The sequence below is a fragment of the Macaca nemestrina genome, chromosome 1 (genome assembly GCF_043159975.1).
Source record: "Macaca nemestrina isolate mMacNem1 chromosome 1, mMacNem.hap1, whole genome shotgun sequence".
Taxonomy (NCBI): domain Eukaryota; kingdom Metazoa; phylum Chordata; class Mammalia; order Primates; family Cercopithecidae; genus Macaca; species Macaca nemestrina.
Genome location: NC_092125.1, coordinates 118,573,599 through 118,586,955, shown reverse-complemented (window position 1 = coordinate 118,586,955; position 13,357 = coordinate 118,573,599). Strand labels below are relative to the sequence as shown.

The 13,357-nt window shown below is 44.5% G+C and overlaps 1 protein-coding gene across 5 annotated transcripts in view; it reads right to left on the bottom strand.

Moving 5' to 3' along the window:
* LOC105479152 (tripartite motif containing 33) overlaps positions 1–8,806 on the bottom strand; it is a 122,087-nt gene extending 113,281 nt beyond the window's left edge. For 2 of the 5 annotated variants that reach the window (XM_011736993.3, XM_011736995.3), the window contains exon 1: positions 8,156–8,806. In XM_011736993.3, coding sequence (XP_011735295.1) covers positions 8,156–8,681 — 526 coding nt within the window. In that variant the 5' untranslated portion in view covers positions 8,682–8,806. Of the gene's footprint in view, positions 1–7,767; positions 7,910–8,155 lie in introns of those variants that run through there. The other 3 variants (XM_011736991.2, XM_011736992.2, XM_071085873.1) reach the window with 2 other exon arrangements.
* Positions 8,807–13,357: the final 4,551 nt, after the last annotated feature.

Below are 13,357 nucleotides of genomic sequence, written 5' to 3'. Positions count from 1 at the left end.
AACACAAAGAGCTTTTGTTTAGATGGGGTATGACCATCAAATATGTTTTAAATGTATTTTAATTCATTACAAAATGAATTAAAAATGAATCTTAAATTTTAAAATGTTAAAATTATGTTTATTTTATTACTAGTTTTGTTTGTTTTCTGAGACAGTCTCACTCTGTCACCCAGACTGGAGTGCAATGGCATGATCACAGCTCACTGTAGCCTCAACCTCCTGGACTCAAGCGATCCTCCCACCTCATCGTACTGAGTAGCTGGAACCACAGGCGCACACCACCACACTCGGATAAATTTTTTATTTTTTGTGGAGTCAAGAGTCTCACTATATTGCCCAAGCTGGTCTTGAACTCCTGGGCTCAAGTGATCCTCCCACCTCAGCCTTCAAAAGTGCTGGGATTATAGGCATGAGCCACCATGTCCAGCACAACAAGTTTAAACAACATTTTTAAAAATCAGAAATAACTGTATTTCCTAAAACAAAAAAATTAATAAAGAGTGTCATTGTGCTAAATTTTAAAGATCTCTTTAACATGTGGTTTAATAGAATATGGCTGGATATATGCTTCTGCATTTAATGTTTTGATACGTTGTTTCTTTGAAGAATATAAAGAAAATCTGGCCTCAGACAGCTAAGTATCTAAGAAACGGGAAAAGCAGATTTTAATAGCCTTTTCAGATCACTGTGTGGATATTTTTATTTGATACAACACAAAAACTTAAGAAGTATATTTATTTTTTAAACATCAGTTGCAATGTGGCATCTCAAACCTTAACAATAAACTTTACTACTCTCTTGCATTAAAATCTATTTACTGGCCAGGCACGGTGGCTCATGCCTGTAATACCAACACTTTGGGAGGCTGAGGTGGGCAGATCAACTGAGGTCAGGAGTTCAAGAACAGCCTGGTCAACATGGCGAAACCCCATCTCTACTAAAAATACAAAAATTAGCTGGGCGTGGTGGCATGTGCCTGTAATCCCAGCTACTTGGGAGGCTGAGGTAGGAGAACTGCTTGAACCCAGGAGCCCAGGAGGTGGAGGTCGCAGGGAGCCAAGATTGTGCCACTGCACTCCAGCTTGGGCAACAAAGCAAGACTCCATTTCAAATAATAAAATAAAATACAATCTATTTATTATTGCTCTGTTTTGCACTTAACATCATGCATTGGTCATTTAGAATATATTGCAATAAGCTACGCAGATCTTTGAAATGTTGACATTACACAGTATCAAAAAAATGCACGTTTATTAATATCACCACCAATCTCTTCAGGAAAAGTCTTTAAATACTGAGAAACTGACCAGCTCATGGCAGCAAACACCAATTTTCCAAAACTTCTAATTTTAATTTAAAATCTCGATTTTTATCACTGGCAACATATGTCAGCTCTTTTCCTGGAAATGACAGGCTCAATTCATTCACTTTTGAGAAAATGGCTGCCAAATACCCATGCCTAAAAACCATAGTTTGTCAATCATTATTTCAAGTAAAAATAGTTTTCTATGAAAAAAAAGCAAATTCAGCTTGGAACTCAAAAAACTACACAAGTACTTTCCTTGCACTTTCGTAAGCAGCAGAAGCATTTTAGGCACATTTCCCATTTCATCACACAGAGTTTTAAAGACCAAAATTTAATATAGTAATTGTTACTGTTTCATAAAGGATATTAAGTGACAATGAATAGGTTTATTTTTGTTTTTTCTCTAAGTGTGTGAAAGTAAATATGCAATGACTTTTAGTATGGCTTGGAGCCACTTTCCTTTTTTTTTTTTTTTTTTTTTTTTTTTTAAGACAGGGTCTCATGCCATTGCCCAGGCTGGAGTACAATGGCACAATCATGGCTCGCTGCAGCCTCGACACTCCCTGACTCAGGCGATTCTCCCACTTCAGCCTCCTGAGTAGCTGCGACTACAGGCATGCACTACCACGCCTGTTTAATTTTTTTTGTATTTTTTGTAGAGACAGGGTTTCCTCATGTTGCCCAGACTAGTCTCCTACTCCTGGACTCAATCAATGCACCCACCTTGGCCTCCCAAATGGAGTCACTCACCATCTTAATTCATGCAGAGGTGACGGCAGTTTTATCCATCATTGCTTTTGCACCGTTAATATAAATGTCAGCAGAGTGAATAAGGTAAATATTAAATTAGTGTAATTATGAAAATAGTTTTAAACTTGTGCACCTCTAAAAGGGTCTCAGTGACATGGTCACTACCTTAACCCCCACCCTAGCATTCTGTGGACCACACTTTGAGAATCACTGCTTTAAGGTATTCTCATTTAGGACCCACTGAGAGCAGTATCTATGAGAAAAGTAAAAGTAATTAAAGTCCCCTAACTAGGGCTATTGATGTACAAATACCAGACATTATAAAGACTTAGGATTTAGGACATTAGTTTATAAGTTTTTACAAGTTCTAGGTAACTAGAAAGATTCGGAACTCAAATGATTTATCATGCATGCCGTACACATCAGTAGACGTCAGAAAAGCCTTTAAAACCACAATTTACCCCCCTGCCTCTTCTTTCTGTTTACTGTGAGATACAGTCACAAAGGCAATGGGGGGACAAATGAAAAATTACCGAAATCACACTACTGCAATTTATTGGGGGCTTCCCATGTAAGCTCCCAATAAATGCACCTTGCAACACATTAACTCTCTTAATTCTCACAAAAACTCTATGACATAGATATAATTATTACTCCTGGTTTACAGATGTTAAGTGACTCATCCATGGTCATTCCAGTACTAAATGGCACAGCTCAAAAATGAATTCAGGTAGTTTGACCACAATGCTAGACAGAAGTTGTTAGGAAGTATTTCAGCAATCTCGGACACATCTTTAATGACTAGTTGTTGGTGTAATACCACATGATCATTCAAACACTCAAGCTTGTTTCTGTTGAAGAGGACAGTCAGAAAAAGTAGAGCCTAAAAAGTCCCCAAACCAGTTAAGTCACACTGAGGCTAGAACTGTCATATAGTATACACACTCCAGGGACAACAAATTCCAAGGGCTCAAACAGAAGACTCCTCAGAGTGGCTCAGCATGGTCTGTGATAAACAGAAACACTATGAGGAAGTGCTTTTCACACTACACTCAAGAGGTTTTCCCTCCCACTTACAAGACTGTTGCCATCTCGGACTTTTCATAGTAAGTTTTTTTGTTTTGTTTTGTTTTGTTTTTGAGATGGAGTCTCACTCTGTCACCCAGGCTGGAGTGCAGTGCCATGATCTCAGCTCACTGCAACCTACGCCTCCCAGATTCAAGGGATTCTCCTGCCTCAGCCTCCCAAGTAGCTGGGATTACAGGCGCCCGCCACCATGCACGGCTAATTTTTGTACTTTCTGTAGAGACAAGGTTTCGCCATATTGGTCAGGCTGGTCTCGAACTCATAACCTCAAGCAATCTGCCCGCTTCGGCTTCCCAAAGTGCTTGGATCACAGGCATGAGCCACTGTGCCCAGCCCATAGTAAGTTGAAGAATTCAGTAACAGAATGATTTTTCCATGGTGATTCCTCTATTACTCCCCACAAACTATAAGGACATTAAACATACATACATACAGAATGTTAGCATAAAAGACAATAGAATCATAGAACCTAACAGGATAGGAACTCAGCCTCTTCACAGTGCAAAAGACCTGGAGAGACTTCCTAGGTTCCTTGTCCAACGGTTACATAGCTAATTAATAGCAGAACCCAGGCCAGGCGGTGCCCTCACGCCTACAATCCCAGCACTTTGGGAGGCCAAGACGGGCGGATCACTGGAGGTCAGGAGTTCGAGGCCAGCCTGGCCTACATGGCAAGATCCTGTCTCTACTAAAAATACAAAAGAATAGGTGGGCATGGTGGCAGGCACCTATAATGTCAGCTACTGGGGAGGCTGAGGCAGGAGAATCACTTGAACCCAGGAGGCGGAGGTTGCAGTGAGCCAAAATCGTGCCACTGTACTCCAGCCTGGGCGACTAGAGCAAAACTCTGTCTCGGAAAAAAAAAAAAAAAAAATAGCAGAACCCAATGCAACTTAATACCAATTCATTTCTTCAGCTGTATCATTGTGCCATCTCACAGGTAGCCTCATCTCCTTCAAGAGTTCATCTGAGAGTTTGTTCAGATGCATCAATATGATTCCTATTTTAAAAAAATTTTTTTAGAGACAAGGTCTTGCTATGTTACACAGGCTGATCTTGAACTCTTGGCCTCAAGTGATCCTCCTGCCTCAGCCTCCTGAGTAGCAAATCTGTATTTTTATTGATAAAGTATAAAATTATATATATCCACTAATGATAGCTATTCTGCCTCAACCTGAGAAAGCACCCCCAAAACAATCACAAAAGTACTCTAAAAAGCTCACTATTGAGATTCAATATTAACTAATTTATCTACTTTGATTATGCAAATACTCCAACGGTAAACAGATCATACTTTCTCCTCAAAATATTTAAATCCATCTTCCTCAAAGTGTGGTGGTACCAAAAGCATCAAAATCACAGGGCACCTGTTAAAAATGCAGGCACATGGAGTCATCACCAAATCAACTAAACCAGTCTCTGAAGAAACTCCCAAGTTAGCATTTTAATAAGCTCTTGTGATTCTTATTTACTCAAAACTTATTGAACAGTCTACAATATCCTAGTGCAAAATGAGATGGGTAAGTAAACAAAAATAAACATTTTGGATTTTAGCTGTGCTACAAAGAAAAAAAGATGATGTATGAGAGAGCGACCTGGAGGACTACTTAATATGAGAAGTCAAACTCTGAGGAGACATTTGAAGTGAGGAGCCCTTCACTCAACACAGTGGTTCTCAAACTTAAGCGTGAATCAGAATCACCTGGAGAGCTTGTTAAATGAGACTACTGGTCAGGAGGTCTGGAATGGGGCCCAAGAATCTGTATTCCTAACAAGGTCACAGATGATGCTGATGCTGCTGGTCCAGGAACCACACTCTGAGAACTGTTGATCTAGAGAGAGCAGCCAGACAGTGTGAATAAATGTATTAAGAGAAACAGGAAAAACACCAGTTAGGAAGGAGGGCATTATACTCATCTTTGTTTCAAAATCACTGGAAAAGACGGTGAATTAAAACCACTAGCTATGATCTCCAGACCAGAGAAGATGGTATCTGAGGTTGATCAGTAATACCCTATATTGTTGAATCATTTCTCAGTTACAAAGCGTTTTCGCATTTATTATTTGCCTTAGTGAGATATAAGTAAACGACTATTAGCTACATTTTAGAAGTAAACTGAAGGACAAAAACAGTATGAATTTCCTTTAGCGTAAAACAGTTAAGGAGCTGAACTATGTCCCCAACAGCCAATCTAGTGTTCTTTCCAGCACAGCTTGATCTTTTTAAAGAGCAAAGCAGAATGGTATATAGGAGGTTAATACTGACAAATTACTTTCCAGACTATCTAAAAACACAGTGGATGGCTGGGCACGGTGACTCATGCCTATAATCCCAGGACTTTGGGAGGCTGAGACAGGCAGATCATTTGAAGCCAGGAGTTCAAGACCAGTCTGGCCAATATGGCAAAACCCTGTCTCTACTAAAAACACAAAAATTAGCCAGGCATGGTGGTGTGCGCCTGTAATCTCAGCTACTAGGGTGGCTGAGGCACAAGAATCGCTTGAATCTGGGAGGCAGAGGCTGCAGTGAGCCGAGATCGAGCCACTGCACTGCGGCCTGAGCAACCGAGCGAGACTGTCTCAAAAAAAAATTTTTTTAAATAAAAAACATGGTGGATTCCAGACTCAATTTGTTTTAGATATTCGTTGACAGCAATATCACTTAAGATTGACAGTATTTGGTTAGTCCCTTCCACTTACTCCTCCTTCTTCAAAAAGAAAGGATAAAGAAATGAAGAGGGGATTTACATATTATTCTCTCTCCTTCATAAATTTCAGATAGCCAATTTCATAACCTCAGTCCCTCAGCCACATCAGTCAAACATAATCTGCATCTCTGGGTTCCCTCTAAATCTCTTACCTAACCCAGGTTCCCACAGGAACACTGAATCCTATGGGTCTTACTATGCTCATGGGTGCACAGACCATGAGCAGTTATTCTCTAAACACCCATAAACAATTAGTAGCTTCTCCAACAACCAAAGCCTTATTCTTAACATTCTTACCTACATGTCGCAATAATGCTAGAAACCCAAAACAACCCAAACTGAAAACATTTTATCCTCCCTCCACCCCAGGCCTCACCCTCATCCCAGCCTGCTTCAGCGTCTGAATACGTATTAATAGCATTGCCATTCACCAAACAAAAAATGTGGAATTCTACATGTTTGTCTCCCTCACACTAATTTCAATACAATCCCCCCGTCCCTCCATTCCCATAGCCACTTACTAATAGTTACTACTATTAATACACTAGCTACCATTTCATTAGTAACTACCACGTATATATAATTACACATTATATCTTACTTTATTCTCTCAATAACCCTATGAGGTTATGTACTTTTTTCCCCTGTTTCACAAATGAGAAAACTGAAGCTAAGAAAAGGTAATCTGCCCAAGAGTAGGAGATGGCAAAGGAAATTTCCAAACCCTACCGTTCCCCCAAACCAAAATGCTTCATTCTGTAATACCTGATGTCATTTCTTTACTACCCATTCCAAATGTTAATTTCTTACCTAGATTACTGCCAGGATTCTCCTAACTGGTCTCCCTGTCTCCAGCCTTGCCTTCCGTCATCCCTCAAGTGCCCTAAGTGATCCTTTTGGATCAGAAATCTGATCCATTTATCCTCTTGATATAAAAACCCTCCAGGAACATCCTTTAGTCCACAATGTCCAGGATACACTCTACAGGATGAATTCCAAGCCCTTTAGTACAGCTCCACAATTCCTTACCTACAGTTCCGAAATTCAAAAGCTTTGAAATTTTATTTTTTTTTTCCTTAGTTTGCAACAGAACCCACTGTGAGTGCTGGGAGGTTATTTATTGTCTATCCCATTAGTGTGACATTCATGTGTTTCAATGCAGAAACATTAACGTGTTTGATACAGTTAATTCAGACCCTGATAAAAGTCTCACATAAGAGACCTTGCCAGAAAAAAGAAAAATCCCAAAATATTCTAAAGTTCAAAACACACCTGGATTCCAAGAGTTTAAGAGACTTTGAAACCTTTATCTATTCAGCCCATCAATCCAATCCAATTTCCACCAATCACCTTACACATTCTTTAGTTCCAGGGATGTAGAAGGGTGCCCTGTGCCCTGAATACCCTCCAACACAGTGAGGTACTCATTCAAGAAACCTGTTCATGGATTTCCTTTCCTGTGAAGTTTCCCTGACCTTTCCTCTATTGTGCCACAACCATTGTACTGAATACCCTCCTCCACTGCTGCAAGTTATATAGGTTTCCCCTGTTAGACTGTGAATGAAGTCTTCATTGAGTACTTTATTCAATCCTAGCACAGTGCCCCAACACTAGGGGCTCATTAACGTCCAATGAGCTAAAACAAATTCATGCCCAGCTTTCCCTAACTCTCAATTTCCTTCAAAGTTCATTTCTCCTTCATCCCCAAACCTTAGGATTTTCCCTAACTATGCAGTCCACTTTCCGAGTTTCTCCTTCCCAATGTCATCTTACAATTTTCTGTCAGGCGCCTTCTCTGTACCCCAAGCCCTCCAACATATTTTATCCACCTCCATTTAATCTATAGTGCTCCTCTCTCCTATCTGCGAACAGGCCAAGTCCCCTCCCTCCAAAGCAATCCATCTTCACTGCCCTTACCTTTTACCTACTCCCTCAACATCTCGCTGGCCCAGGCCCTTCCAGCCAAAACGCTTCTCACAACGTGTTTCCCAAATTCCCCTTCTCTCACTGTACAGGTCTGCCAGCTCCAGAACCAGCGCTCGGCCGGGTTCCGCACATCACAAACCTCGCAGCCAGCGTCCCCTCCCCCAGCCTCTCGCAGCCGACACCCCTCCCTTCATGCTCCCCTTATCTCTTGCGGTCCAGCTTCTCTGGAAAGTGTCCCAGGGGCGAGTCTTTCACCTGAGAGACCCCTCGGGATCGCGCCTGTCCGAGCAACCCCAGGCCCCAGCACCTCCGTCCCCAGCTCCTCTAGGGTTGCGCAAATCCTGTGCGGCCCAGATGCCAGACAGGGCCTCCGGCTCACCTTGCTGGATGTCGCCGTTGCTGCCCCCCGGGATGGGCACGCTGAGCTGGCGCTCCGGCTCCGGCAGGCAGCGCAGGCAGAAGGAGTGAAGACAGGGCAGCAGCTTGGGCTCCGCCTCACGCCGGCTCTGCAAGCTCTGCTGACACACGGCGCAGGTGTCCAGGAGCGAGGCTGGCGGTCCAGGAGGCGGCCCCGCCGAGGGACCCGGAGCGGGAGCCGAGGCTGGAGCTGGAGCCGGTGTCGATACCGCGCCCCCGGGAACTGCAGGGCCCACTGAGGCCGCAGGGGATGAAGCAGCCTGGGCAGAGCCCGAGGAGGCCGCGGCCACCCCCCCGTCGTCGGGCCCGGCCGCGCCGCCCTCAGCGCCGGCCCTGCCGCCTTCCTCCTCCTCCTCCTCCACCAGCACCGCGGTGAGAGGCGGCTCCGCCTCCTGCGCCGCGGGCCCGGCGGCCCCAGCAGTTACCGGCGCGCTGCCGCTGCCCCCGCCGCCGCTCTCAGCCTCGCCGCCGCCTTTGTTTTCCGCCATGTTTTCCTCTTTGAACCCGCCGGACCGCCCCGCGCCGCCCGCCGCCCGCGTCGCCGCCGCCGCCCCCAGCCCCAGCCGCAGCCGCAGCAAGAGCGGCAGCCGAGAGCGAGCGAGAGAGCGAACCAACGAGAGCGCGCGCGCACGCGGCTCCCCCGCCCTCGCGTCGCGCGTTTGAAGGAGGGCGGTTGCGGCACGCGCACGTACGCACGGACGTCCTCCCGAGGGAGGCGGGAACTGGGTGCGCGGGCGCGGAGCGGTCCGGTACCCTCGAAGCCAGTTCCTTGCGTCAGTGCCGCAGCTCTTTAACTCGAAAGGAGCTTTTAAAGCCAGAGGCGGTTGACGCTGGGTTGCCTGTGGCTGGAGTTGGTTATGAATTCCGACACAGCTGTGGTGCGTACGGAAGGGTGGAAGCCGGACCGGTTCCGGTCCTTGCAAGCGTGTCCCGGGCGTCTTCGCGGAAGCTTCACCGGCCGCGCCACTCGATCGCCGGAGCCTCCTGGTTGTCTGCTGTGCGTAGACCAGCCGCGTTCCTTTGGGTGGCTGTGGAGCACTAAAGCGGGACTTTGTTTTTCTGTTTGTTTTTGGGTTTTTTGTTTGTTTGTTTGTTTTTTGTTTTTGTACTGAGGATCTACCAGAAATAGGCTGAAAAGACCGAGTGAGGAAGAAACTCTTTAACAGCTATTTTTGGCATCTTGAGGTGATTCTCAGGAGTTGCTACGTATCAGAATCAACGGAGGAGTTTTTCAAAGCAGAGATGCCAGGGCCAGTCCCCAGACCTGAATCAGGAAGTGAGGGAGAGAGCGGACGGAGGGGGAGAAGTCCATTCAGCTGATTCTAATGTATGTCAGTTTGGAGAGCCACGGATTGTAACCAGTACTGCGTCCTTCTGAGGTCCCATTTTAAGTGTCCTGGTTTGAGCTGGATGACAAATGCCCTTACAACAATGGCAGTAGAAGCTTTCAGGCCGGGCATGGTGGCTCAAGCCTGTAATCCCAGCACTTCGGGAGGCCGAGGAGGGCAGATCACTTGAGGTCAGGAGTTCGTGGCCAGCCTGGCCAATACGGTGAAACCCCGTCTCTACTGAAAATATAAAAATTAGCCGGGTGTGGTTGTGGGCGCCTGTAATCCGAGATACTCAGGAGGCTGAGGCAGGAGAATTGCTTGAACCCGGCTGGAGGCGGAGGCTGCAGTGAGCCGAGATTGCGCCGCTGCACTCCAGCCAGGCGACAGAGCGAAACTCCGTCTCAAAAAAAAAGTAAATAAAAGCTTTCAGAAATTTGCCGTTTTATTTGGGGAAAAAAAGGTATTTGGAGGATTTTATGTAGTGTAACAACTGTTTCAATGTTAAGATCATGAAATGCTCTCCTGTTAGTGTTCCCAAGAAGGGCGCTTAAACCACGTGAAAACTTTTTTTTTTTTTTTTTGAGACCTCGTTTATCGCCCTGGCTGGAGTGCAGTGGCGTGATCACATTTCACTGCAGCCTCGACCTCCCAGGCTCAAGCCGTCCCCCTCCCAAGTACCTGGGACCGTAGATGCACGCCACCACGCCTTAGCTGATCTTTTTTTTTTTTTTTGCCCCCCCTTGCCTTGAAGAGGCTGGGGTCTCACTATGTTGCCCAGGCTGAAGCTCCTGGGCCCGAGCGATTGGCCCTCCTCAGCCGCTGAAAGTGCTGGAATTACAGGCACGAGCCACTGCGCCCGGCCTCCTGAAAACCTTTTAAAATTTATTCAAAAACATTTCCTGACCTCTTTATTGTCATAGTGTTTTAGACATACACTGGGATTACAAAACAGAGGCGCTCCCTGCATTCAAGGGATTTACAATCTAATAGAGAAAGATTGAGAACAGATATATGCCAGGGAGTGGTAAGTGCTGTGAAGAAAAGAGTAAGTGGGGTAGAAAGGATTAGAGGTGACTGAAGAAGGCCCCTATTGATCGGATGAAGGAACCTGTCTTGCAGAAGAGCAGGTAGCAGAACACATAGCAAGTGCAAAGGGCCTGAGGGAAACTGATTCTTGGCTTGTTAGAGGAGGATTCAGTGTGGCTGGAGTAGCTTGAACAAGGGAGAGAATAGCAGGACATGAGATAAGAGAGTTATTAAGGGAGCCAGGTCATGTACAGAAATGGTCTTAAATTTTTTTTTTTTTTTTTTACTTTTGTACCCTTTAAAAGAATTTTGTAAAGCTGTTTTGTTGCCTCAAAACATTGTAAGTTGACTAAATTTTTTCAGAAGTTTAAATAGTTGCAGAGTGTAATTTGTGACATTTTGTAATACTGACATTTTAAAATTATTTTAAATAGGAAAGTAAACACTAAAGTGGCTTAATACTATCCATTTTTTAAAGTATACTAAAAGGTATTTTTTTAAACATGAAAAAGTGTTGGGAATGTTTTAATGAGATGGCTGGGAGTCTTCCCCCTTACCCTAATTAGTTTGAGTAGGCATGAATGCATATAACATTGCTAGAATGAGATAAGGTCCTGTATCAACTCCATTTTTCATTGTCACAGACTTAACTCTTGCATTAAAAACTATATATGTATACATGTGTGTAGTTACACACTCACATATATGACAGATTAATTCCCTTAAAACTACACTTTTATGTACCCCTTGGAAAATTTTCCTTCACTGAAGTACCCCAGGAGTACTCATACCCTAGCCTTAGGACCACTGAGTCAGATAGGAAGACTTGGTTGGGTTTTGAGCAAAGACTCAAAGCAGAATTGTGGAAAGAGTCACTGTGGCTGCTTCTTAGAGGAATCACATATAAAGGGTCAGTGGAATAAGGAAGACCAGTTAGAGGGGCTAATAGGGTAATAACTCGGTTGGTTGGACCAGGTTGGAATCTGTAAAGGTGGTGAAAAATGTGGCGTATAAACCATAAACACTTCTTTTCAAATTCACTTCAAAAAAATAAGTTAATGGACTGAATTTCTCAACCCAAAGTTTTGCTTCCATGAGTTTTCTTAACCTTTTGATGCCTGCTACTGTTTGCCTTTATTAAAATCTAGAATAAAAATGTTGTTTTTGAAAACTGTGTAATTTGTATAGGAAGGAAACAGCCCTGTGAAGTTCACTGTGTGCTCTGAGAAGGCGGTGCCTGGAGTATAACTCATGAAATAGGATCATTGAAACAGCCCCAGCTACATCCTTGATTTTCTGTGGGAGCCCAGAAATCTTGCAGGAGAAACTATGAAATAAGTCCACAGATGAGGCTGAGATATGATAATGCACAAACCTGTCTAATAGACTACATAGCATGGGGTTCAGTATGCCCTGGGACAAAATGCTTGGTTTGAATCTGGTTCCATCACCTACTAGCTATGTGATTTAGGGAAACTTACTTAGCTTGCCTCAGTTCCCTCAGTCATGAAAGGGTGTTTGCTACTGGTAGGACCTACCTCAAGGTTGTCTCACAAACAATATTTGTAAAACGTTAATAACAGCACCCAGCACATGGTGAACATGGATGTTAAAGTAGACCCAGAGCTCCCTGAAGGAAACAGAACTGGCAGGAGAAACCCATGCCACTGAGAGAAAATTTCAAGAAGAGGAATCATGCTGTGACCCGAACTGAGCAGCAGGTATAGGTAGAGGCTGTGTCCAGCCATTTTCCTGACCTAGGCTACTATCCCTTGTTCCTCTGGTCTGAGCAGAAAAACACAGTTCTGAAATAACGGAAAGAGCTCTTAGTAGGTTCATAGCAGTTCTGCTATAAAGAAAACTCCTCTAAGTTGCTGGTAAACAATAGTGGAAGGAGTTTTCCGGTTGTCCAGGAAAGAGGGCGTTGGAGGTGAGTGACTCAGGTAGGTAAACAATGGTGAGAACATGGTGTGTCCATCAGCTGGGCACAGGAGGTTAGCAAAAGCAAGGCAGTAGCCGAAGAGTAGCTTGAAGATTTGCAAAGGCTGCTCTGCACCTTCTGGACCGAGTAGCCATGCTGAACAGCAGGAACAGAAGAGTACATGAGAACCAGCAGAAGGATGCTGAGCTGCAGCTGAAATCTGGGATGTTTCTGTAAATGTACAATACTTGCACTCACCAATGGATGAGGCCAGAGGACCTAAAGGTGACATTTTATCTTTTTTTTTTTTTTTTGAGACGGAGTCTCGCTGTGTCTCCCAGGCTGGAGTGCAGTGGCGTGATCTCGGCTCACTGCAAGCTCCGCCTCCCGGGTTCACGCCATTCTCCCGCCTCAGCCTCCCAAGTAGCTGAGACTACAGGCGCCCGCCACCACGCCCGGCTAGTTTTTTGTATTTTTAGTAGAGACGGGGTTTCATCATGTTAGCCAGGATAGTCTCGATCTCCTGACCTCGTGATCCACCCGCCTCGGCCTCCCAAAGTGCTGGGATTACAGGCTTGAGCCACCGCGCCCGGCCTTTATCTTTTAAAGTTCACTTCTCAGCTGGGTGTGGTGTCTTACACCTGTAATACCAGCACTTTGGAGGAAAACAGGAGGATCACTGGAGGCCAGTAGTTCAAGACCAGCCTGGGCAACATAGCAAGACCCCCATCTCTACAAAAAAATGTATTAATACAAATTTTTAAAATAATGTAAAGTTTACTTCTCATCATTCCATGGTGTACCAAGTACAGTTTGACTTCTAGGTACTCTGTTGTCTGAATGAGTTTGAGAACTATTAGTACCAAGAAAAGCAGGACAGATAGCA